This window comes from Rhinatrema bivittatum, chromosome 7, assembly GCF_901001135.1.
Source record: "Rhinatrema bivittatum chromosome 7, aRhiBiv1.1, whole genome shotgun sequence".
NCBI classification, from domain to species: Eukaryota; Metazoa; Chordata; class Amphibia; order Gymnophiona; family Rhinatrematidae; genus Rhinatrema; species Rhinatrema bivittatum.
The window spans coordinates 54,769,941-54,797,145 of record NC_042621.1 but is presented as its reverse complement, the minus strand read 5'-3'; the positions used below and the strand labels follow the sequence as shown (position 1 = coordinate 54,797,145).

The following is a 27,205-nucleotide window of genomic DNA, read 5'->3' as shown; positions in this document are numbered from 1 at the left end:
GGTCTCAGAGCACACTGAACCAGGGCACAAGCGACCTCTTGGGCGGAGTGTCAATTCCTGTCGCCTCAGGAGATTTGTAGGGTCGCAGTGTGGTCTTCTTTACACACTTTCACTAAACATTATTGCTTGGACGTTAAAGCTGATGATGAATCGTCCTTTGGTGAGAGTGTATTGCGTGCGGGTCTTTCGGGTTCCCGCCCAGTGTAGGGTGGCTTGGGTACATCCCACTTTTCTGGACTGATCTGGGTATGTTCAGGAAATGAAAATTGGTTCTTACCTGCTAATTTTCGTTCCTGTAATACTACAGATCAGTCCAGAGGCCCACCCCTTTCTTCAGATACCGAAAAACTGCATTGCCTTACAATTTGCTGTTTTTTTAAATACGGAGCTCCATGTTGACAGAATTACTCGATGGAGCAGTTTCTGAGTCTGTTTGTTGAGGCTGCAGGTTGTCGTTTTTTTGTTTGGGTTTCAACCTCGGCCGCTAGTTAGGGTACTTGGGTACAGGCCAATACTGAGGGACTGCAGGTGGCACACTCATTATGTAGCAGTGCCCAAAGTTCTAATTGTCTCTGACTCCACCTGCTGGTAGGGATGGACGACCCACTTTTCTGGGCTGATCTATGATATTACAGGAACGAAAATTAGCAGGTAAGAACCAATTTTCATTTTGAGGGAAATAAGGAACCTGGTATGCTTGGTAAAAGTGATTAGTAAGATGGCTTGCTGATTCCCCCCCCCCCCCCCCCAAATGGGAGTACTGACCAACCCGATTCCATATGCACTGCAGCGCTGCCTTCCCCCACAGAGGTGCAGGGCTTGATATGAGAAGTTCATCTAGCTTTGCTTTTGGTAGGGTGCTAGCCATCCACAGATCGCAACCACTTGCCTGGCTCTTGCCTACACACAAGCCAGGCAGAAGGCACCAACTGACACATTGAGCCTCCTTGACTTACTTGCAGCACCATGCCTTCCCTTTTTTCATGCATATACCAGAAGCAAGCAGAGGGACTGGCGAGAAGGTTGATCACCTCAAAAAAAAACAAAAAACCCAACCAAAAAACTCCTGACCAATTCCAAATCCAACACAATACCAAGGGAGACTAGAAAGTAGTCTTGGAAAGAGGCCATGCTATGAGCCTTTTTTTTTTCTTTTTTTTTAATCTTGCTCTCCAAGGACAGAGAGAAATTGGGGGATGTCTGTTGCCCCTGCTGTCAGATCCACGAAGGGAACAAGGCCATCGGGGACCATCTAGTGCTTGATCCATCAGTATGGAACTTTTGACACCAACATAGTCTGTTCCGAAGGGAGAAGCAGTACCAATAGGATTGTCACCTGGTGTGCCCCCAGGATTCTGCCTGTGCTCCAGTGGGAACTTGAGTTTATAGCTTTCCCCAGCTGCTCCTAGCTGATGCTTCAATCCATGCCTGCCCCATCTGATGAAGATAGAGAAATAATGAAGAGCTGAAGGCTGCATCAAACCTCTATAAAGGATGTGGTTAGCTTTTTTTCTCTGTCTCCATCTGCTGGCAGGGGACATAATCCAGTCATCTAGATCAATCTGGAGGGCTAATGGAAAAGAAATCAACAGGTAATTTTAAATTTCACCATGATGATTTTGGTGTATCTAAACACCAAATGTTTAATTGTTTATCTGTTCGTTGGTCAGTTACACCTCTTAAGACCAGACAAATCACTGTGGTTCAGCATCCAAGAGCTGGAGCCACTAGGGTTCATCATGAGGTAGGGCAAGCTTTATCTTATTCTTTTGTCCCAATTTGAAGTTATAGTCTAGGTACAATTCAGCTTAAGGTCTGTCTTCCCAGTGCAAAAAACGGAGATGATAATTTAGAGTTATCAGGTTCCAGGTTTGTTAGTTTATTTATTTTAGATTTTTATATTTACCTTTAAAAGGTCAGATTAAGGAAGTTACCAAAATTTCCTTTTACAGACTCAATCTGGTGAAGAAAAAATATTTTTTAACACATTTTAGAAGTTGTTTAGTCATTGGTTTTCAGTACTAATGATTATTGCAATTCATTGTAGTTGTGTCTTGCCAAAACTATGGCTTTTGCAACTCATGCGGAATGCACCAAATAGCTGCAGTTTTGTGGCAGGATTGCTCCCAGATTGAAATATCCTCATTGGCTATCTGAACCTCAACAAATTCAATTTAAAATTTTTACTTATTGGTGAATCTATTCTTGATGAGTGCCTGCTATTAATTGCATGGGATCTTCTTAGTGTTTGGATAATTGCCAGGTTCTTGTGGCCTGGTTTGGCCTCTGTTGGAAACAGGATGTTGGGCTTGATGGACCCTTGGTCTGACCCAGCATGGCAATTTCTTATGTTCTTAGTTTAGGTTACAGAAAATGCAAGCCATGTAACTTCAAGAAGAGATTGATTACCTGGCCTTGAGAAAAAAGATCAAATTTTGCTCTTTCCTCGTTTTTAAATAGAATGTGATGCTTGATTAGGAGCATCTTGAAGGTTCCATCTTAGGTTTTAATTACTGTATCTTTGTCAGCTCTAGTTTGTGTAATGTGCATAATGATTATGAATGTACTAGTTTGTAATCCACTGAACAATTAATTTGGATTTGCAGAATATAAATATTTAATAATAGTCAGATCTGCCTTCAGAATGCTAGATCTGGTTGCAGCAATTATCTCAGGACAAGCAGGATGCTAGTCCTCACATATGGGTGACATCTTTGGAGTCCTGGTACGGAAAACTTTCTGTCAAAGTTTCTAGAAACTTTTGCCTGGCCCTGTGAGGCCACTGAGCATGCCCAGCATGCCATGATATTCTCTGCCACAGGAGTCTCTCTTCAGTCTTTGTTTTTCCGAGCTGCTGTAAGCATCGCAGAGCAAGGAGCCTTGTGGGTTTTTCTCACAGTGTTTGCTGACTAAAAAGTCATTTATTTCTCATTCTTTTTCTCCCACAAGGGATCTCTCTCTCAGATTTCCACCGGCTGGTGAGTAATCATAGTCTCGTTTTTACTCTCTGAGTAAAAACTTTTTTCTCATAATTTTTCCATTCATTTCATCAACGGCTGTCGATTGAAAATGGCTACCGGATTTAAAAAATGTCCTATCTGTAATCGGACAATGCCCATTACAGATCCACACCTAGAGTGTGTCCATTGTTTGGGGGGCAAACATGATGTCTCAACCTGCCCTAAATGTGCAGAGATGACTCCCAAAGGAAGAAAACTTCGCCAAGAGAAGATGGAACATCTTTTTCACCTACAGCTTCTGCCTTCTTCCTCAACATCAACAAAATCGTCTCCGGTCAGAGTTTCAAAACAAATTATATTGAAAAAATGTCGTCCGGAGATCATCCATCGACAGTGACGGCATCGACAAGGTCAGTAATCGAACACCAACCGAAACACTGTCATAGACATTGGCACACATCCAGCGGCGCTTCTCTCCCCGGAGGAACCGACCGCTAAGCGGCTTAAACTTCAGGAAACACCACTACCCTCGGTGTCTGGGCCTTCACCTTGCGAAGAAACACCAATAGTCGAACCTCCACAGGGCTCTATGGAAGGGGTATCGACGCCTCCACCACCACCGTGTTCAGCTGCTCTGCTTGCACCAGCTGTTCCGCAGGAATTGTCGGATTTTATCCGGCAAGTGGTGCCCCAGGCCCTTAAGGAGCAGATACCTATTCCGGCGCCTTCGCTGATGCCGGTGCCGTCACCGATGCCGGTGATTGCACCGAAGCCGGTGACTACACCGATGCAGACGACTCCGATGCCGGTACCTATGCCGGTGCCTACACCGATGCCGGCCAAAGTGACACTGGCACGACCATCGATGACACCAACGCCATCTTCAATTCCGGCCCCAATACCATTGATGCCAATCTCACCTGGGGACTCAGGATATCCAGAACTGGCACTCTATCAGCTCATAATGAAGAGATTTGATGAGGCTCTTCCTCCCAAACCTCTGAAAGAACAGCCTGAAGGAACACCCTTCGATGACCCGCAACCAGGTCCTTCAGGGCTTCCTCGTCCACCTAGATCTTCTCCAATATCTCCACCTAGAGAAGATCCATACAATACTTGGGACGATGGACACAGACACCTCACCTGAAGATTTCATGTCAGATCCTTCACCTCCAGACCCAAGGAAGAAATCTCCACCGGAGGATTTATCATTCACCAATTTCATCCAGGAAATGGAGGACATCATACCTTTCACCTTGATGACAGAAGAAGATTCACAGCAACAAACATTGGAGGTTCTCCAATTTGTAGACCCTCCAAAGCAAGTAGTAGCCATACCTGTTCATGACGTCCTTCTGGACCTACAACATCGGCTTTGGGAGCATCCATGCTCAGTGTCTGCTGTAAATAAAAGAATGGACACAACGTATTTGGTGCAGTCTGCTCCTGGCTACCAAATGTCACAGCTTCCACACCAATCAGTGGTGGTAGAATCTGCACAAAAGAAGTCAGAGGATAAAACCACATTCCTCAACTCCCCTGGGAAAAGATCACAGATTCTTGGATTCCCTGGGAAAAAAGGTTTATCAAGGAGCCATGTTAAATTCTAAAATATCTTCTTACCAATTATACATGACTCAATCCCAAAGAAATCTGTGGAAACAGATGCAGGAGTTTATATCATCATTGCCACAACAATGTCAGGAAGCAGCCCAAACAATTATCCACAAAGGGCTGGAGGCGGGCAAGCACGAGATCCGTGCTGCCTGTGATGGCTTTGAAACAGCATCCAGAGTGGCTGCATTGGGTATAAGTGCAAGACGTTGGGCATGGCTTAAAGCCTCGGACCTCAGGCCTGAAGTCCAGGAAAAATTGGTTGACCTCCCATGTCTTGGTGATAACCTTTTTGGTTCCAAGGTACAAGATGCGGTTGCTCAATTGAAAGAGCACACAGAAACCCTGCGACAACTTTCATTGATTCCGCAGGATCCGGCTACACAGTCAACTCATAGGCCTCAAAGGAAAGAACCTAGAAGACCCTTCTACCGACAGAGGCGGTATTACCCTCCAACATCTAGGAGCAGATCTTGTAGGCCGCAACAAAGACCTCAGCCCAGACAACCTAGGACAGCTAGACCTCAACCTCTGCCACAGACAGGACCGGCTGCTGGCTTTTGAGACCTTTCCCAGAGGCCGAAGCCATCTCTCCAATCCTCATCCACAGCTTCCGGTAGGAGGTCGAGTATTCTCCTTTTACAACCATTGGGTGCAAATAACAACAGACTAATGGGTACTTGCAATAATATCTCGAGGTTACCAACTCAGTTTCCTCTCAATTCCAAAAGATTCTCCTCCGAGATCTCTCTAACCGAAAATCACATAACCTAATTACAAGTAGAATTATCCACCCTTCTGAGAGCCAGAGCAATAATGCTGGTGCCTCGGACTCAGCAGGGCAGAGGATTCTATTCCCATTATTTCCTCATTCCAAAGAAAACCAGAGGCCTACGTCCCATCCTAGACCTCAGAAATCTCAACAAATTTCTGAAGAAAGAAAAGTTCAGGATGGTCTCCTAGGCACCATGCTTCCACTTCTTCAAAAAGGAGATTGGCTTTGTTCTCTGGATCTTCAAGATGCTTATGCTCACATTCCAATATTCCCCCCTCATCGCAATTACCTGAGCTTCATGGTGGGTCATCAACATTTCCAGTACAGAGTACTACCATTCGGACTTGCCTCTGCTCCCAGAGTATTCACCAAATGCCTGGCAGTAATAGCAGCACACTTGCACAAAGAAAGTGTCCATGTCTTTCCCTATTTAGACGACTGGCTCATCAGAAGTCAATCTCAACAAGGAGCTCTGGCTTCTCTCAGTCGAACAATTACTCTACTTCACTCCATGGGTTTTCTCATCAATTATCAAAAGTCCCATCTCACCTGCTTCAATTCATAGGAGCAGAATTGAACACCATTTTATCAAGAGCCTTTCTACCCGAAGATCAGGCAGACACTTTCCCTATTGGCAAACTCGCTACACTCAAAGAAACAAGCAACAGCTCATCAGTTTCTAACCTTACTAGGCCATATGGCCTCCACAGTTCATGTCACTCTTATGGCAAGGCTCGCCATGAGAGTAACCCAATGGACATTAAGATCACAATGGATCCAAGCCATTCAACCACTACATTCTCCAATTCAAGTAACCCACCAGCTACGTTCGTCTCTACTATGGTGGGCGAACAAAGACAATTTGCACAAGGGCCTACCCTTCCAGCAACCGGTCCCACAGATAACTTTAACTACAGATGCATCCACCTTGGATTGGGGAGCCCATATAGACAGTCTCCAAATCCAGGGGTCTTGGACAAAACTTGAAGCAACATTTCAAATCAATTTCCTGGAACTTTGAGCTATACGTTTCGCGCTGCATGCGTTCAAGGACTGCCTTTTACACAAGACTGTTTTGATCCAAACGGACAACACAGTAGCCATGTGGTACATCAACAAACAGGGAGGTACGGGCTTGTAGCTCCTTTTCAAGAAGCTGCACAGATTTGGGACTGGGCCCTAACACACTCAATGTTTCTCTGGGCCACTTATCTGGCAGGCATTCACAATGTACTGGCGGATCGACTGTCGTCAGTTCCAACCACACGAGTGGTCCATGGATCCCTCAGTAGCGACCAGGATATTTCAACGTTGGGGACAACAAACAATAGACCTCTTTGCGTCACACCTGAATCACAAAGTGGACAGATTTTGTTCTCTACACAAACAGAAAAACCAGCCAGCCAAGGACGCCTTTGCTCGCCCTTGGAACTCAGGCCTTCTATACGCGTATCCTCCGAAACCGCTCATAACCAAAACTCTGAAGCTACAACAGGACAAGGGGTCCATGATACTCATAGCCCCGCATTGGCCTCAACAAGTATGGTTTCCCACACTTCTAGACCTCTCGATGAGGGATCCAATTTGCCTGTGAGAAGCTCCCAATCTCATAACTCAGGATCAGGGTCGGTTGCACCATCCCAACCTTCAATCCCTATCCCTGACAGCATGGATGTTGAAAGCTTGATTTTACAACCACTTAATCTTTCAACCAATGTATCTCAAGTGCTTATAGCTTCACGTAAACCTTCCACACGTAAGAACTATTCTTCAAAATGGAAAAGATTTACTTTGTGGTGCAGGCAAAAGAGTATTGATCCTTTCTCCTGCCCCACAACTTCTCTACTAGACTACTTATGTCATCTTTCAGACTCTGGTCTCCAGACTTCATCTGTCAGAGTACACCTAAGTGCAATCTCAGCTTACCATAATAAATGGGAGATGCACCAATATCCATACATTCTCTTGTCAGTAGATTTATGAGAGGTTTAATTCACCTTAAACCAATTCGGCCACCTGTCACAGAGTGGGACCTGAATTTAGTCTTAACAAAACTCATGCGTTCTCCTTTCGAACCCATGAATTCCTGTGATCTTAAATTTCTCACATGGAAGACTATCTTCCTCATAGGCATTACATCGGCTAGAAGGGTTAGTGAGTTACAAGCACTTGTCACATACTCACCCTATACAAAATTCCTACATGACAGAGTAGTTCTCCGTACACGTCCAAAATTCCTTCCCACTTGAACCAATCTATAGTCTTACCTACATTCTTTCCAAGGCCTCATTCTCACCAAGGAGAACGGGCTTTACACACCTTGGACTGTAAGCGTGCACTAGCATTTTACTTAGATCGCACTGCAGTCCATAGGAAATCCACTCAACTCTTTGTATCTTTTGATCCAAACAAACCGGGAAAAGCAGTGGGTAAACATACTCTATCCAATTGGCTAGCAGATTGCATACAGTTTTGCTATGAAAAAGCAGTCCTTCCTCTCCAAGGGCGAGTAAAGGCATATTCAGTAAGAGCGATGTCAACCTCAGTAGCACACTATCGTTCAGTGCCAATCCTTGACATATGTAAAGCAGCAACATGGAGTTCTCTTCATACCTTTGCAGCTCATTACTGTTTGGACAAACAGGGACGACAAGATTCAGCCTAGGGACAATCTGTCTTAAAGAACTTGTTTCCAGTTTAACCCCAACTCCTTCTACATCCAATCTGCTGTGATCTTCGGCTGCCTCATTTTCAACAACAATGCATTCTGTTGCTTCACTACAAAATGACTCGGCCTCTAGCTTTCTAATCACCCATATGTGAGGACTAGCATCCTGCTTGTCCTGGGATAAAGCAAAATTGCTTACCTTGTAATAGGAGTTATCCCAGGGCAGCAGGATGTAGTCCTCACGAAACCCACCCGCCACCCCGCGGAGTTGGGTCCAATGTGTTTATTATTTTATTTTTGCTAAAGCTTATTGCTACATACTAGACTGAAGAGAGACCCCTGTGGCAGAGAATATCATGGTATGCTGGGCATGCACAGTGGCCTCACAGGGCCAGTCAAAAGTTTCTAGAAACTTTGACAAAGTTTTCCGTACCAGGGCTCCATCAATGATGTCATCCATATGTGAGGACTACATCCTGCTGTCCTGGGATAACACCTATTACAAGGTAAGCAATTTTGCTTTATACAAATCCCTTTGGTACATTTCTACTTATGATTGGTGTAGTGTACATTAAGGTCATAGCATCCCTAGACTTCTTAAAACCAAACTCATGAGCCTATGTTGGTTTATTTCTATTGTAGTCTGTTAAATTTTTTGATTACCAAAGAAAGAAAATAAAACCTTGTTTTTTTAAATAATGTATTCTTTTGCTACAATGTTAGCTAGCTAATCCCATATAAGTGTTTTCTTTTAAGCCCACAATTTAATTTATGATTATTTTAGATAAGCAATTACTGTTTCTGAAAATAAGCATGTCTGTGGTGGTTATGCTTAAATACAACATCTAGGAATCATAAACCTTTCTTCTCCTTTTTAGAATTATTTCCCTTAATTTCCTTCTGTATTAAAGTAGAACAGAGTATGATTGCATTCTAACTGCATTTACACTTATCTAATGGTATGAAAGCTGTAGGGGTTTGAGCAAGCACACATCATATAACCTATTGGTGATTATTGAAGTACGGTACTCTCTGTATAAGTAAATACCTTTTATAATGCTTCCATCTTGAAAAGCTGAGGGTTAATTTTTTTTTAAACTGTATTTATTAACATTTCAGGGTAATATAACATATCAACCAAACAACAACAATCGCTTTGTGTTATGTTTTATTTTTCACCTGGTTTGCCTTCTACCACACCTGAGCTTCTAGCTCCATAGAAACACATTGTGTCTCTACAGGGAAAATTGCTCCCACTGTGTTGCTAGTTCTGCACTTATATTGCTTTTTTAGTGGTTTGTAAACAAATCACTTGGTAGGTTTCTTCTTTAGTTTCCCTTTCTGCATATTTCCTCATCCAGCCTCTACCTTTCCTTTTAAAAGAAAGATGATTTATTAATTTTTTTTTTGTGGAGGAGAACATACTTCAAGTTTTGTGTAAGTGGAAACAACTATGTAAGCCTTTTCTTCTGTATATTTTTAGGTTTCACTATTTATGGTAGAAAGTGGAATATCAAATGTCAAATAAATGGTGAGGTCAGAAACTAGAGTGGATGGAAGATATTTATTTTTACTTTTCATTTTTACTTTTTTCTTAATATTGGTAATGCAGAGACATCAGGACATGTCCAGAGCGCCACCTGATAAATGAACAAATTGACATGGCCCAAACAGTATCTGGTAAAAATATTCCTACAGATGGATATATTTCTGTAAGTTAGTGCAGATGTTATTACTTAATCATGAAGTTTTAAATTCATTATATGTATTCCAGTGCTGTTTAACTTTGCACCAACTCTGTTTAAATCATATGATACTGATTGCATCCTCCGGTATTACTGTCTCTTTGTTTCCTGCCATCTTAAATAGATTTTCCTCTCTAATTCTTTGATCTTTGTTTCCAGTAGCTCATTAACATATAAGACTGTAATATAGGGCCCTTTGGTGCTGTGTGCTTTGGTTCACTGTTGGTGGCTCTTCTTCCACAATGGGAAAACTCCCCCATTTGGGAATGATCTCTGAATTTCCACATGGTGTATAATACTGTCATTACTTGTTCACCTGCTTATTAAATGGTTCTGCAATCACCAGTTTTAGAATGTTTGTCTGATTTTTCAGCAGTTGTCACTTTGATGCAGACAGATGATGATGTTGAACTGTATTTTCTCTGTGGACAAGTAGGACCAGGCTCAGGCAGACAAGTGGGGTGATGTTATCTGGTGACGTTGAGATGGAAAAGTGATCTCAGAGCTAAAAAAACAAAACAAAACAGATTTTTCTGAGCATGCATGGACTTTCCTGTGCAGCTGCCACCATACAAGTCTAGTCAGTCTTCTTTCTTCCACCAGCAGGGAAGAACATCTTTGACACTCCATAGCTGCTCATTGAAGTTTTTCCCTTCTGGGCTTTTCTTTTCTTTTAATTTTTTTTATTTTTTGTTTACAAGTCTCATAAAAAAAAAAAAGTAGTGCCTATAGAAAATGACCCCCCTCGAACATTTTTCACACTTTTACATCAGTGCATCAGACTTGCATGCATTTAGTTGAAGATTTTTTCCCCTTATCAACATACCATGCTCCTCACCTTTCAGAGCCAAAAATGTTGCATTAGGGGACAAAGCATATACGTAGCCAAAGAACAATGAAATCCAATTGGATGCCTCCACCATCCCTGAGTCAATATTTGGTGGAAGCAGATTTGGAAGAAATTACAACTGTGAGTTTGTTGGGAGAAGTTTCCACTAACTTTGCACAACTAGACTTCTCAATATTGGACAATTCCTTTTTACAAAACTGTTAAAGCTCTGTGAAGTTCCTTGGGGAGCAATGATAGCAATTTTTAAATCAAGCCACATATTTTCAGTTGGATTGAATTCAGGGGCTGACTGGGCCATGTCAGGGCATTTACCTTTGTGTTCCTTTGCTGCTCTTGTATAGCTTTGGCTGCATGCTTCTGGTTGTTATGATTCAGAAGGGTGAACTTCCATCCCATGTTCCTTTATGGCAGAGGACAGTGGGTTTTCCTCAAGGACTTTCCTATAATGTTCTCCATTCGTTCCTTCTATCCTGATAAGTGCCCCAGGCTATGCCAATGAAAAACACCTCTTTAACATGTTATCACACCATGCTTCACAATAGGGATGGTATTCTCTGGGTGTTGTGCTTTGCTGGGTTTGTGCCAAATAATGCTTTGTATTTAGGCCAAAAAGTTCTATTTTAGTTTTGGCAGACATCAAAACTTTTTTGCCACTTGGCTATACTCTCTCCTAAGTGTTCCTTTGCATACTTCAAATGGGTTTCAGAGTGGACTTTTAAGTAGTGGTTTCCTTCTTGCCACCCAGCTTTGTAGAGCAGATTTGTATAGTGCTTGAGATATTGTCACATGCACACTTTGACTAGTCTTGGCCATTGCCACATAATGCACTCATGCTATCTTTTACCTACCAGGGGTTAAACCTTTGGCCACTTGAGGGTCCTAGCAGGCACTGCACCTGCCAACAACTTACCACCTGCCAGGAGGGAAGTATATGCAAGTGAGGCCTGTGCAGTGTCTACTCAAATTCTCAAGTAGCCGAGGAAAACTTGCCTCTGGCCAAGTATCCTGCCCTGATGTTACTCCCTGAGGGTTTCTTGGAACACTGCTGTCTCATGACAATCTGAAATCACAAGATTCTCAGGCATTCACGTTTCTGGGTCACTAATCCGCTGCAAACACAGTGTTAATAAACTAAATAGTTTATTATTAAGGAGGATTTACAGTGAGCAGAAAAATTAAAACTGAAATCCAACACAAGATAAAGAAGAATTTTCTCAGTAACATTAACTGCTATACTTAAATCAGGCCATCAAAAGGTCCGACTTCACCTATCAGTTAGTGGGAAGCAGCTTTAAAGATGGCAAAATGATCTAAAGCTTATTCTTATATCTCTCTGGGCAAGAATCCTGCCTTGTTGGATAATGCAATGAAGAAGACTTTTCAATGTTAAGTTCCACAATAACTACATGTGAATTATACATAGTGTAGTACATGCATTCTTGCTTTAAAAACAAAAAAACAAACTGCTACTAAATATAATTTGATCTACCATCTGCTGTTGAGCAATGTTTTGAGCCAGTTCTCCAAGAAGCTAACAAAAAATATGGTAAGTACCTTTTCAGGTCAACTTGCAAGGCATAAGACAGTTCTCAAAGTTCCAATCTGACCAGGGGGTAGACCCTTCCGTATTTCTCAATCCAAATTGTCTTCACCACAGATGCATCCATTCTGGGTTAAGGAGCTCATGTAGAAGGCTCCGCAGCCAAGGTCTTTGGTCTGCTTAGGAAAAGTTTCACCAAATAAACTTCTTGGAGCTCGGGCTTTCTGAGATTGGTTGGTCAACAAGTAGTTATAGTCCAGATGCACAACTAGTTGCGATGTTCTACATAAACAAGCAGTAAGGCATGGGTTTATGCCTCCTGTGGCCCTGAGAACCACCCCTTGCGAGATGTCCAGCTGTTGGACTGCGTCATCTCTCAAGGGATGGCTCTCAGGGACACATATCTGACAGGCATGGAGAATGTCCTTATGGACAGATTGAGCCAGATCCTGGAACTACACAAGTGGTCCCTGGATTGAGGCAGGGGAACATAGAAAACCAGATTTTCTGACAATAGGACACTCCTGTAGTGGATCTGTTTATGTCCCCTTAGAACAGGAAAGTTCCACTTTTCTGTTCCAGGAAAAGGGCAAGAGCAAACTAGCCTCAGATGCCTTTCCCCTCTATTGGGGTAAAGGCCTTCTTTATGCGTATCTTTAGATACCACTAGTTGCGAAGACTTTGGAGCTGAAAGAAGACTAGGAGACTATGATTCTCTTAGCTCCCTTTTGACTGAGACAGATTTGGATCCCACTCCTCAGGAAGATATCCATTAGGGAGCCAATCAGTCTGGGACTTCCCTAGACCTCATCACTCAGAATCAAGGCACTCATCCCAGTTTCAGGTCCCTGGCTCTCATTGCCCGATGTTGAGAGGTTGATCTGTCTGACATATGTCTTAAGTTCTGTTAACTTAAAAAAAAACAAAACATTCTACCAGGAAGTCCTATGGACCTAAATGAAGGAGATTTACCTTGTGGTGTGCATAAAGGACCCTAGATCCTTTCTCCTGCTCCACACAAAACTGCTTGAGTACCTTCTACATATGTCTGAGTCTGGTCTCAAGACCAACTCAGTAAGAATTCATCTTAGTGTAGTTGGCACATATCACCAGCATAAACAAGATAGACCCATTTGGCTGTCAGATTTATGTGGGACATGCTGCATTTGAAACCTCCTGTTAGGCCTCCATTTGTATCTTGGGACATCACTGTGGTTTTGTCCCAGCTGATGAAAGCTCATTTGAGCCCTGAGCTCCTGTGTCCTGAAATACCAAACTGGAAAGTTGTATTTTTGGTGACAGTCACTTTAGCCTGCAAGGTCAATTAGCTCAAAGGTCTAATAACTTATCCAACTGAGTACAAATTTCATCATGATAGGGTGATTCTGCACATGCATCTTAAATTCTTGCCTGAGGTGGTGTTTTAATTCTATCTTAACCAGTCAATCATCCTTCCATTACTTTTCCCAGGCCATATGTCCACCAAGGTGAACATACACTGCACAGTTTGAACTGCAAGAGAGCCTTGGCTTTCTACCTGGAGTGGCCTGAAGCCCATAGAAAGTCCACACAGCTATTTGTTTCTTTTGACGCTAATAAACGGGGATTGCTGTTGCCAAACAGACTTAATACAGTTGGCTAGCAGATGATATTTTCTTCTGTTATGCTTAGGCAGGCTTGAATCTTGTGGGCCATGTCAAGGCTCACTCTGTCCAAGCCATGACAGCATTGGTGGCTCACCTCGATTGGTCCCCATGGAGGAAATCTGCAAAGCTGCGGTGTATTCCCTGGTTTGGACAGAGATGGCCACAACAGTAGGTTTGGCCAGTCTGTCCTGCAGAATTTGTTTGAGGTGCTCTTACACAGCTTGATTTTTGTTCCAGGCTGCCCCTCCTAGATAAGATAAAATGGTAAAAGGCTTGTACCACCAAAAATATTTTATTGTGCTCATTGGCCCTTGGTTGTGGTTATTTCCCCTTTTTCATTTGGCGTAGTCTGTAGCTAAGGTTTTAGCACTGGTGAGGACTGCCATTCTGCTTGTCCTCGGTGAAAGCAGAGTTTCATACTTGTAACAGGTGTTTTCTGAGGATTGCAGGATGTCAGTCCTCACAAAACCCGCTCACCGCCTCTTGGAGTTATATATGCTAAGGGACAAGACTGAAGGGGACTCTCTTGTGGGCGCATGGTATAGTGGCATGCTCAGTGAAACTTTGACATAAAATGGGCCAGGTTTCATTGGATAATGTCACCCACTGGTGTGAGGACTGATGTCCTGCTGTCCTCTGAGAACACCTGTTTACAGGTAAGCCGTGCTTTCCAGGATGTCTGCAATAGGAATAATGGATCTTATAAACGATCATTGTGTTACAGTTCTTACCTTATCAGTGGCTTTGACAAAACAGTCTTCTGTGCCTAAAAAACCCAGTCCTCAGTACTATAAAAAAAAAACCCCGGACTTCCGGCAATGACGGAAGCCGAGACGGAAGCAGGGGGATAGAGCTCCGCGGCCCCGCTCTTCATTAAACAGACCTTACCGCAAATTGGCCGCTCGTTTTCTCGCCCAAATCCCTCCCGGCAGCTGTGAGTAGTGCCGCCGCCGATTAGGCTCAGCCCGACGGGCATGGGATGCGCAGGACGGGCACCAGAGGCAAAACGGAGCGCCGCCCCCACAAACTGCATGGAGTTAAGATGACTGAGGCAGTAGGCCCTAAAGAACCCGTTGTGACCGCGATCTCGGAAGATGCCCTGTAAAAAATTTCACAAAGTGTTACGGAGGCGTTGGATAGCAGGCTGATTAAATTACAAACTTCCATAGAAGATATCAAAACGGCTGTGGAAGGGCACTCGAAGAGGCTTGAAGTGGCGGAAAATACTCTCTCTCGGATGTAGGGGACAGATTGGCTACCTCTGAATGCCACGTGGTGGAATTGCAAAACAGACAGAGAGAGTTGTTAGCAAAGATGGAGGAGCAGGAAGATCGCGGAAGGCGAAACAATTTAAAAATTATTGGGCTGCCCGAAGCTGTGAGGGAAGATGAGCTTTGCTCACTGGTGGAAAACTGGCTCCCCAAGCAGGTGGGTTTAGAGCTGACAGAGGGCAGTCTTCAATGTGAAAGGGTACACCGTGTAGGCCCGGTGCGAGAGGGGCAAGGCAGGCCACGACCCGTTATGGCCCGGATCCTTAATTGGAGCTATAAAACACAGCTGTTGCGGGCTTATCGGGAGAAGGAGAAGCTGGAGCACTCAGGCAGCAGACTGCTGCTGTTTAATGATTTTTCTGCAAGCACAGCAGCACAAAGAAAGCTCCTGGCCCCTGCCTGCACGGCACTACACCAACGAGGCATAAGATTTGCCCTACTATATCTGGCGAAACTGCAAGTGCATTACAACAATCAGACGCATCTCTTCACCTCTAAAGCAGAAGCTGATGGATTCATTGCCTCCCTGCCTCCAGCGGATTGAACTGGCAGCTTAGTATCTACTGAGTGCGCTTTCTGCAGCTCGAGCTACATTTGTTATTCCAGGAACCTTGGTTGATGCCTATGAGCAATGCTGCCCATCACCTCATGCTAAGGCATCCTATTCTCTATGTCCATTTACTAAAACTGGTTTGCTGGCCCGCTTGCTACTGTGAGGAACCTTTGACTTTATGCCCAGCACAGTGTTTATTTTGGTTCCAACATCGAGGACTTACAGAGAACTCATGCCTAATCAGATATCTTACTTAGCCATGACTGACTGAGCGGGTATGGAAATAATGGTTGTCGGGTGGGAAGAGGGGGGAGGGCGGGGCTGGGGGCAGGGGGCCCCGGATGCAGGTGAAGGAAGGTCAGGACCCCTGTTCCTGGGAGTTGTGGAGGGGTTTTGTAAGGGGGAGGGTGAATCGGGAAGTATGAATGTGTGTGATTGTGTTAATGGGGAAGGGGTTTTTTGGGGGGGTATTGAATGGCCCAGGGCGGTGTGTGCGGTTTACCTGATATGGTCTTACTATGTCAACCTACGCTGGTCTCTGTCTCCGTGGTCCAGGCTGGGAGGCCACGGGACACTATTTGGAAATGTATTTTGGAGCCCTACAGGGCCCCAGACTCCTGTTAAGATCTTTCTGCCTCACTATGGCGCAGGTTAAAATAGTCTCCCTCAATGTGGACGGAATCCATTCCCCAATTAAATGTACTAAGCTTAATGCGCTGTTTAAGCGTATGAAGGCGCAAGTAGCGTTTCTGCAGGAAACTCATTTGGGGGATGTGGAACACGCTAAGTTGAAGCGTGATTGGGTGGGCCAATGTTGTTACTCTTCCTTCAACAGACACAGGAGGGGGGTGGCCATTCTAGTGCATAAGAACTTGCCATTTCAACTCACACGCTTAAGCCAGGACGATGAAGGGTGTTACGTTTTGGTGGCGGGAACGCTATTTCAACAGAAAGTAGTTTTTTGTAACATCTGCGCCCCTAATATATATGCGCCTGGATATTTTGCCGCCTTGATACGTTTGCTCATGGACTATTCTGATCATAGTCTGATAGTGGGGGGGGGATTTTAACGTGGTGGCGAATAAAAGTGTGGATACCAAACCTCCCAAACTGTCCTCTAAAGCTGATGCGGGTAAGGGTGTTAACCTTTTATGCCAAGAACTGCAGCTTTTAGATGCGTGGAGGGTGCTTCATCCCCAAGAAAGTGATTTTACTTTCTATTCTCACCCCCACAATACATACTCCCGATTGGACTATCTGCTGCTCTCCGAGAGATGTTTTCCCCAGTTATTGGATGCTACTACTGATCCGATTGTATTGACGGACCATGCTCCAATCAGCCTTACTTTGAGTTGGGGACGTAGCTCACATGCGCCGTTCTCATGGCGCATGCGACTGGACCTATATCTTGACGGCACATTTAAAAAGTACTTACAGGATAGCTGGGCGGACTATATATCTCACAACCAAACACCAGATGTTGGCCCCGGGATACTGTGGGAGGCAGGGAAAGCGGTGATGCGGGGGGCAATCATTGCTTATGTGGCCAAACAAAACAAACAAAGAAATGCTGAAATTCTCCGGCTTACAGCACGAATTCAGGCTACACAGCTAATACATAAGGATACTATGCGGCCTGAGGACAAGGCTTCCCTGGACCTGGCCCGCATTGCCCTGAATAATCTGTTGCATATCCGCGCATCTAAATCCCTTAGGTACTATCGTTACCAATTATATAAATATGGTAACCGACCTAGTAGACTCATGTCTCACCTGATCCGACCAAAAGGGGACAAATTGTCTATCCCGGGGATCCGAGACGGCCAGGGGATCCATCGTACGAGTCCTACTGAGATTGAGGCTAGATTTCTAGAGTATTTTACACAGATCTATGGCGCTAAATCTGTCGGGGGAGCAGGCGGAGGCCTTCTTTCAGGGGCAGTCTTGGCCCAGTGTGAAACCGGAGGATCTCTTAGCGTTAAATTGTCCCATTTCCACTCAAGAAATCTACTCTGTAATTCAAGGCCTTAAACTTGCTAAAGCAGCGGGACAAGACGGGTTTGGCCTATATTAGCCCCATTACAGGGTTATTACAATAGCTTAGTGGAGGGTCCGACGCTCTCGGATGCCGCGAATGGGTCGGTCATTGTGGTCCTTCCCAAACCTGGGAAAAGACCCCTTAGAGGTGGGCTCCTATAGGCCCATCTCATTGATCAATGTGGATCTTAAGATCTTATCCTCTGTCCTGGCTGCAAGATTGCAGGAATTACTCCCAGCTTTGATACATGAGGACCAAACGGGGTTTGTGCGAGGTCGTCAGGGAGTGAGAAACATCCGCCGTCTCATAGCTGCACTTAGTTACCAGTCGCAAGAGGAGGCCCTTATATTGAGTCTGGATGCTGAAAAAGCCTTCGACTCTATATCGTGGGAGTATTTGTTCTGGGTTTTGAAAAAGTATGGCCTCTCGGGTTCGTATCTAGGATGGTTGTCTACCCTGTATAGTAATCCTAGCGCTACCATTTTACTGAATGGGAGGCCCACGTCACATTTTCCCATACGATGCGGAGTCAGACAGGGTTGTCCATTATCCCCCCTATTGTTTGTCCTGGCGCTGGAGCCCCTGGCTAGTCGCCTGCGCGGGGACAAAGCCTTTTATAGCCTTAGCGGGAGTGGCCACCCTATGAAAATGGCGCTATTTGCCGATGATATTTTGTTATTTGTGGGTCGGCCGCACACTAGCGTACCGGTAATTGTGCAGCTGTTTAACCAATTTGCCCTAGTGGCGGGCCTACGCAATAATTATGCAAAATCAGAGGCACTCGCTCTTAGTGAACACCTACCTGCCAGGTGGGGAGCGCCTTTTCCTTTTCATTGGGCCCCGTCTCGGCTTAAATACTTGGGAGTCTGGGTCCCCAGAGATCTAAAGAAATTATATGCTTTAAATATTGCTACCTGCATTGATAAACTGCAAGCTCACTTAGTGGCTTGGACCTCTCTCCTGCTGTCCTTCTTTGGATGCTGTGCTCTGGTTAAGATGGTCCTGGTGCCCAAACTTCTCTATTTACTACACATGATTCCTTGTTGGTTGAGAGGGGTGGATATCAGGCGCCTGCGCTCTAGTATACAGCGGTTTCTATGGCAGGGGAAGCGGGCGAGACTCCCTTACTCAGCTTTGGAGTTACCAAGAGAACATGGAGGGCTTAACATGCCAGATTTTCGTTTGTACAACGTGGCATGTCAGTTAAGATTTGTGGGGGAATGGCTCACGGGAACCTACAAATTGTGTGCGGCTGGAATTCTTATGCGTATGTCTGCGCCTAACTCTCCAGTGAGCATTATTCAGTCCCGGGCCACAGTACGCTGTACAGTCCCGTATCCTGCAGTTTTGCTCTCTCCCTGTATTCAGGCTTGGAAATGGTGGAGACGGTTGAATGCACGATCAGGGATCCGGTCTCTACTGCTTCCCCTGGTTCATAACATGGAATTTTTGCCGGGGCGGGAAAGTGGGGCAATATTTCAGTCTTGGGCAACTCAAGGGTTATTGTTCCTGTACCACATGTTGGATGAGGCGACAGGTCATTTATTGGATTTTGTAACTATACAACGTATGTATCATATTCCAGCCAAACAGATCTATGCTTTTCTTCAGGTCCGTCACTACATTCGTTCATGTGCATGGACTGAAACGGACATAGCAGCGGAACTTAAATTTGCTAATGAAACCTTTGATACGGCTTATCTTACTAATACCATTACTGGATGGAAGAATACAGGACAGAAACTTCGCAGTCTGGACAGGGCATCGTATTTGGCAGGGCGCTGGACTGAGGCCCTCAACTCTCTGGTCACAGCTGCTCATATCCTAACTGCATTTGCACGTCTGCAGAAAACCCTCCCGGACATTAGCCTTCGGGAAATACAATTTAAAATTCTGCATTGGCTCTACTGTGATGATATTCGGAGATTTCAGATGAGACTGGCCCCCACTTTGCTGTGTATAAAATGTGGCTTGCAACCCGGGACCTTGGCCCATAGACTTTTTGCTTGTCAAACGCTCAGGGTCTTCTGGGCAGCCATAGAGAACGTACTGGGTACTTGCCTGGGAGTGGCCGTTAGCTTCACGGGGATGGTGCTTTTGTGCAGCTCCCTACCACACTCCTTGTTGGACAGACACTCCAAGGTTAAATTTGAGAGGGTGGCAGTCATGCAGGCATGCCGCACTATCCTGAGTGACTGGCTGGCTCCGGACATCACACCCAAGTTTAAAGCCTGGGCTCGGCGCATGACTGAAATGGTACAACTAGAACGAATGGACTTTTTGCTGGGCCGCCGGAGACCGGATAAGGTTTATTGTGCTTGTTGGGATGCCTGTGTGTTGACAATGCCTAAAGACTTGCAGGATGACCTACGGGCGAATGGGTACACGTCCAATTGGGCTGTTCAAGGGGGGGAGGGGGGTACTTAAAGGTTGTGTGTGTGTGGATGACTGAGGAGTGGATGTTAGGCTTGGGGATGGGGGTGGGAAGGGAGGATGGGATAAGGGGTATACGTAAGGTAATTATGATAAAAGGTGGGTCAGGTGGAGGCAAGCCTGAGGTACCTATTGTTCAAACATTTCATTGGGTTTACTTGTTTAATGTCAATATCGCTCAGGTTGTCTTGTGAGCGATTTGGTTGCTTCCTGCTTGGTTACCAATAAAAATACTATTCTGAAAAAAAAACCAAAAAAAAAAACCCAATACATTTATTCACAGAGAAAAGATCAGTCTTATCCTTTTCAACAACTTGCCCCCAGCAGCAGCAGCTGCAACCCAGAGAGTGTATCAGAGAAAAAGTACAAACCAAAGCTTTGCAGCACTCTCAATCAAATCATCAAACGATCAAGACGTACAGGAACTTTTCCAGCTGTGGGCACTCTAATCATAGATATCTTTGCAACACCATTAAACAACCAGACTCTAACATACTGCTCCAGGATTCCAGCACAGTTCAGTCTGCCTGCAGACACCTTCTCAATCATGTGGTATCCAAAACTGCTGAATGCGTTTCCTCCTATATAATCAAAGCTGAGAAAGCTGAGAAGCTGAGAAAAAATTCAAATGGTTTTGATACCCCTGCTTTTGCCTTGCTAAGTTTGGTTCCATGGCCATAATGCTTTGCTAATCAACATCCAGTAAAATTGCACATATTCCCATCCATATTCTTTCACTAATCTTATAGCTGTAATGTCAGCCTTAGGATGTCAGTAGGTGGTAGCCAGACCAACACATGAAGGATGTCATGCACTCAGGCTGATTTTCTTGAACCAATCCACCCTGAGTGCTGGGACCTATGATATCACCATTAAACTGTCTTGATCAGATTATTATTTAACATTGCTAATTTATCTACCTCTGTGTTTTAAATCAGATGTCACAAGGCACATCTGTTTAGTAAGAATGTGGACAAATTGACTTTGATCAATTTTTTTTCTTGCTATTTGCCAAATCTAACATCCTTCAATAGCAAAAAAAATAAATAAAATAAAAAAAAACAGGTGCTTTAGTAGATAACCCAGAGAGAAAGATCATTCTTGGTTATCCCCATCCAGCTCCTTGGCTCTCTCAGGTATTAAGATTAGTAAAGCAGGAGTTGCATAAGTTAGCATGCCGTTAACAAAGATTAGATTTATTAGATGGCTTGGCCATATACAAGTGTCAAGACATATAGACTAGCCGTGGACATTGCCGAAAAGGAATATATTTTACAAATAAGATGAAATCCTCATTCAGTAGACTCTGAGCTATTTTCCACTGTGCAATATTTTATGTGTAACAAGAGTTGTTCATCATCCATTGCAGGATCTCAGTATGTTTTCCCAGCTATTTTCCATGACAGGTTTGCTGGATAACAATCATAGACATTTGTCTATATTCCTGCAGAGCTAGTGGGTCCTTCAGCGATCATGGGAGGATAAATATGGGACCACTCTTCTGTGATTACTGTCACTGAGACAAAGCAAATCATTCCGTCATTAAACTCTACAACTTGTCCACTAAACCCCTGTTCCACAGAGATTTTAAAGACCCTTAGATATATTAGTGATTCAGTAGTCAGCAACATTAACACATTTTTATCAGCTGGCTGTTCACCAGCATAATTTAAGTATGCATTGATTTGGCCAGTGTGCAAGAAAGCATCACTTGATCTCCTTGAGCTGGCTAACTGTCATACAATATCACGACCCTTTCTAAGATCTCTGAAGCAATTGTTTTATGATACACTAAGCCAAGTTCCTTGACAATCATACTTTGTTTAGATCGTTATCAATTTGGCTTCAGGAAGATGCATAGCTTGGAAATATTGTATCTTTCAACTCTAGATATAAGTTGCAGCACTGATCATCTACTGGTGTTCAATATATTAACTGACTTTGACACCTTAACCATCAGTTCTTGCTATTACGCCTAACTAACTGGGCGATGCATCAAGTTGCGGTAGTGTGCTAATGTGCAGTATCGCCACAATAGTGTGATATTTTGTATCTCCCCCCAAGATTCCCTACTCTGACAATGATCTTCTTTGTATGCAATTTGCATGCATGAATAATGCAAATGCATACAAAGGAGGTCAGTACTAGTCAAGATATAAATATTTTATCGAGGTCAACCGAGATGGTGGTCAGCTGTGATAAAATAACTACACCTATTAATGCATTAAATGTGCAGCGGGAAGCCTGGGACCCTAACACAGGTCCTGAGGCTCCTGCCACACATTTAAAGTGGCAGAAAAAGAAACTGCAGCAAATGGGGAGGTTGAGCAGGTATCAGTGCTGACCCCTCCCCCCCCATCTCAACTCGGGGTGCCAGCCAAGGTGGCCCTGACTGCCCCCAAAATGTTAAAAATAAAGAAAAACACATATGCGGCAACAGCCTAGGCCCCCTGCCCCTTTACCAAAGCACAAAAGTCAAATGTGTCCCTGATCCAGATCCCCGCAAGTCCCCTATTGGCATCCTGATCTTGATTCCCCCATGTGACAGCAACGGCCCTCTCCCCACCCCTCCGACAGTGACACCTCACTGATCATTAAAAAAAAAAAAAAAAAAAAAAAAAAAGGTCCCTGGCCCCCATACCCCCTCTTTCGGGGGGGGGGGGGGGGGAGGGAGTAGGGTTACAATCCCCCTCCCATACACCTAAGTACCTAAAAACGGATCTCGCGTTGGGGCCAAGAGCACCCTCCGTCCAGGCTAGGTTGGTGCCATTTTCCAAAATGGCACCGACCTGACCTTTCCCCAGCCATATGACTCTGGTAAGGTCCGGGGATCGGAAGAGTGATAGACCTAGAAGATAGAAATCAGTGGGTGAAACAAGGCTTAGTGGCATTATCATGATATTGGATGTGGACAGAAGTATCTGCCTATCAACAACATTATTTATTATTTATATGTTGCCAGTTTGTAAACTTTTGGCAAATTTATGGTGTGGGCTACCGACTTTATGCAGATAATATCCAGTTCTTTAGCCCTATTTTAGATCCCATAAAACATAAATTGAAGCTGGCTTCACAGTGACTGGTTGAGATAGAGTAATGGATATTTCAGAATTGATTAGGAAAACAGAAGCCATGGCATTGAGTAGATTTCTGTCTTCAGACAGTCTTTCAGCTTTTCAACACAGTGGTTAAAATTCCCATAGCTCATCTGCTCAAGAATCTCTGTTGATTTTGATACAACTCTCTTTTCAGGCACATGTGAACAGTATTAGAATCTTCTTTTATAAATTATAGCTGCTCTGTTACTTGAAACCATTTTTACAACAGTCTTATTTTCATATAGTGTTTACAAGCTCTGGATTATTGTAGCTTGGTGTATGTTGGGCTTTCCACTAGTTCAATCAAGGTCCTTCAGATTGTAAAAACTCCTGCTGCTCGAGTCCTCACTGGGATAATTTTACAGAATATCACACCTACATTGCAGTCTGTATACTGGCTGACAATTATATGGCGAATAGGATTCAAGGTCGTGGCTATCATTCAAAATCGTAGAATATATAGAAAGACATGGTTTAATGAAACACAGTCAACATGGTTTTACTCATGGGAAGTCTTGCCTAACAAATCAGCTTCATTTTTTGAAGGGGTTAATAAACATGTGGATAAAGGTGAACCAGTAGACAAAGTCCCTCATGAGAAGCTTCTAAGAAAACTAAAAAATCATGGGATAGGAGGCGATGTCCTTTTGTGGATTACCAACTGATTAAAAGACAGGAAACAGAGAATAGGATTAAATGGACAATTTTCTCAGTGGAAAAGGGTAAACAGTGGAGTGCCTCAGGGATCTGTACTTGGACCGGTGCTTTTCAATATATTTATAAATGATCTGGAAAGGAATACGACGAGTGAGGTTATCAAATTTGCGGATGATACAAAATTATTCAGAGTAGTTAAATCACAAGAGGATTGTGATGCATTACAGGAGGACCTTGCAAGACTGGAAGATTGGGCATCCAAATGGCAGATGAAATTTAATGTGGACAAGTGCAAGGTGTTTCATATAGGGAAAAATAACCCTTGCTGTAGTTACACGATGTTAGGTTCCATATTAGGAGCTACCTCCCAGGAAAAAGATCTAGTCATCATAGTGGATAATACTTTGAAATCGTCGGCTGAGTGTGTGCAGCAGCAGTCAAAAAAGCAAACAATGTTAGGAATTATTAGGAAGGGAATGGTTAATAAAATGGAAAATGTCATAATGCCTCTATTGCTCCATGGTGAGACTGCACCTTGAATACTGTGTACAATTCTGGTCGCTGCATCTCAAAAAAGGTATAGTTGCGATGGAGAAAGTACAGAGAAGGGCAACCAAAATGATAAAGGGACTGGAACAGCTCCCCTATGAGGAAAGGCTGAAGAAGTTGGGGCTGTTCAGCTTGGAGAAAAGACGGCTGAGGGGGCATATGATAGAGGTCTTTAAGATCATGAGAGGTCTTGAACAAATAGATGTGATTTGCTTATTTACACTTTCAAATAATAGAAGGACCAGGGAGCATGCCATGAAATTAGCAAGTAGCACATTTAAGACTATTCAGAGAAAATTTTTTTCACTCAATGCACAATTAACTCTGGAATTTGTTGCCAGAGGACGTGGTTAGTGTTGCTGGGTTCAAAAAAGGTTTGGATAAGTTCTTGCAGGAGAAGTCCATTAACTGCTATTAATCAAGTTTACTTAGCTAATAGCCAATGCTATTAATTACATCAGTAGCAAGGGATCTTCTTGGTGTTTGGGTACTTGCCAGGTTTGGCCTCTGTTGGAAACAGGATGCTGGGCTTGATGGACCCTTGGTCTGACCCCAGCATGGCAATTTCTTATGTTCTTAAGGCCTTGAATAATGAGGCAGCATTTTGTATTAGTAGTGCGCTAAGGATTTATTGACCATCCCATGCTCTGCATTCTAGTAATCGGGGTCACTTGAACGTTCCTTCCCCATGATTAATGCATTTGATAAACGCTAGGGGGAGTTTTTTCGGTCGCTGGACCAGTGTGCTGGAATTCACTCCCAATACAGCTGCTGGTAATTGAGTGTCATAAATCTTTCAAGAAACAACTAAAGGCATTGCAACAGATCATTGACTGGGCCTTGTACAATCTCCTAACAGTTTTCTGGAGCACACTTCTCAGAGCCCTCTTCTCAGAGCCCTCTAATTGCAGTCAAAACAGTGTTTATTTTACATTTTAAAATTCTGGTATTTCTACTTAAACTGAAACATCAGACTAGAAAGGTACATTATGTTGCGGTCTCGGGCCGTGCCCACGGTCCCTCCACCTACCTCGGGGATGGCCCGGGCTGTTTCACGGTCTTCTCGGGCCTGCATGGCCCCCAGCGGTCTCTCCCTCCTCGGGAGAGATGCTGACGATCCGCGGCGGCTGGCCCTGCCCCCTAGATGCGCGCGCACAAGGAGGAGCCATTCTTAAAGGGGCCAGCGTGGGAAAACTATAGAGGACGCCCTGGATGAATTCAGATGCTGCAGGGTATTTAAACCCTGCAGCTTCACCTAGACAGCGCCTTGCAACAAGGTTCCTCAGTTTCCTGAGTTATTAGTTGCTACAGTGTGTCCTGTTCGTCCTGGCTTCTGACCCAGCTTCATTTCCTGACTTCATCAGCTTCCACTCCTGGTTTTGGTTTGTCCTCTGACTTCTGGCTTTGACCCGGCTCCGTCCCACGACTCAGTCTTCTGCTTTCGTCCCTGGCTTTGGTTTGGATCTCTGACTTCTGGTTTCTGACCCGGCTTCACTCTTGGACTCCGACTTTGGCTTCTTCCATCTCCTCAGGTATCTGGTACTTGCTGACCCAGAGGATTCTCCTAAGTCCCAGCGCCTCGGGCTCTCCCGGGGGAGCTGCGGGCTTCCGAGGGTGAAGACTCTTCAACTACCTGGGTCCAGCCGCCCTTCGTCCACCTCTTCGGCCACAGTCAGGATCCTTGGTCGCATAGGGTCCCACCTAAGTCCAAGAGGTCCGGGTCCCTATGGGCTCCTCCTGGGGGGACCTCGGACTTCCAGTGGTGAAGCCACTTCCGAGTCTCTTCCGTGCTGCCCTCCCAGCTGTGACGCTCGCTGTGGGCCTCCACAGCATACCATCCACCGTCTCAGCCGTCCCAAGGGTCCACGATCATAACACATTAATAGTCCAATAGGCCAATCCAGTTTCCTAGGACCATATAGCACTCACTTCCCAACTGTATCTTTTGTAGGTTTAAAAGCTCTAACTAAAGGCTGCAGGCATCTCTGCTCCTGTGTTGCATCCATCGGTCGCAGACGGCTGCGACTGCTCTGCCTTACCTCTTTTTGTCCTCTCTCACTCTCCTTGGGCAAGATGGCTGCCTCTGGTGCTGAGTGCCGAGGGTCTCGGCGTTTCCAAATTAGCATGGGCGCCCCACTCCGCCATGCTCACTCCCGTGGCCTCTTAGGGCTCGAGCACACACATCTCTTGCGCTCAAATACATGGCATGGTGGGAACCTCAGGGGCGGCCCCACCACATGACGTCAATACCTCCAGATATAAAAAGTCTCCGCTTCCGCTACCACCTTGAGTTAGCAAGGACTTCGGTTTAGCTAATCTGACCGCTCTAAGCTGCACGCTTAGATGCCGCTATCACTCCCAAGGGCCTCACTCCTGTAGAAGCTGTAGACACCCGCTCCTCGGGGGGTCTCTCGCTTCCAACTACCCTTCAGGGTCCTCACTAACTAAGACAACTGCTCCTCGGGGGTCTTTCTCTCTCTCTACATTTCAGGATATCGGACTATTGGCTACTCGCTCCTCGAGGGCCTACCAGCCATTATATCATGCACAACTGGCCTTCGGTCCCACCATTCTACCATCAGGAAGATGCTTTCATTCCGTGAGTACCTCTATGATCCGGTGCTCCAGCTCCACCCACCAGGCGCGGCGTTACCCGCACTGCGGGCTCCCGCCTATCATGAACATCTGGGTGAGACTACACTTCTGAGCCTGTTGAACGTACTGACACTTCGTGGATCAGTGCCTTACCTTCCTGCTTTCACCATCTTATCTACTGCTGTACAATAAAGCCTCTAGCCATAGTGTGTC

The 27,205-nt window shown here is 44.7% G+C and overlaps 1 protein-coding gene across 6 annotated transcripts in view; it reads left to right on the top strand.

Annotated features, from left to right (window-relative positions):
• Positions 1–27,205, top strand: part of TDRD12 (tudor domain containing 12) — a 387,684-nt gene that overhangs the window by 280,456 nt on the left and 80,023 nt on the right. For all 6 annotated transcript variants that reach the window (XM_029608411.1, XM_029608406.1, XM_029608409.1 and 3 more), the window contains one exon: positions 9,630–9,729. In XM_029608411.1, coding sequence (XP_029464271.1) covers positions 9,630–9,729 — 100 coding nt within the window. The remainder of the gene's footprint in view (positions 1–9,629; positions 9,730–27,205) is intronic.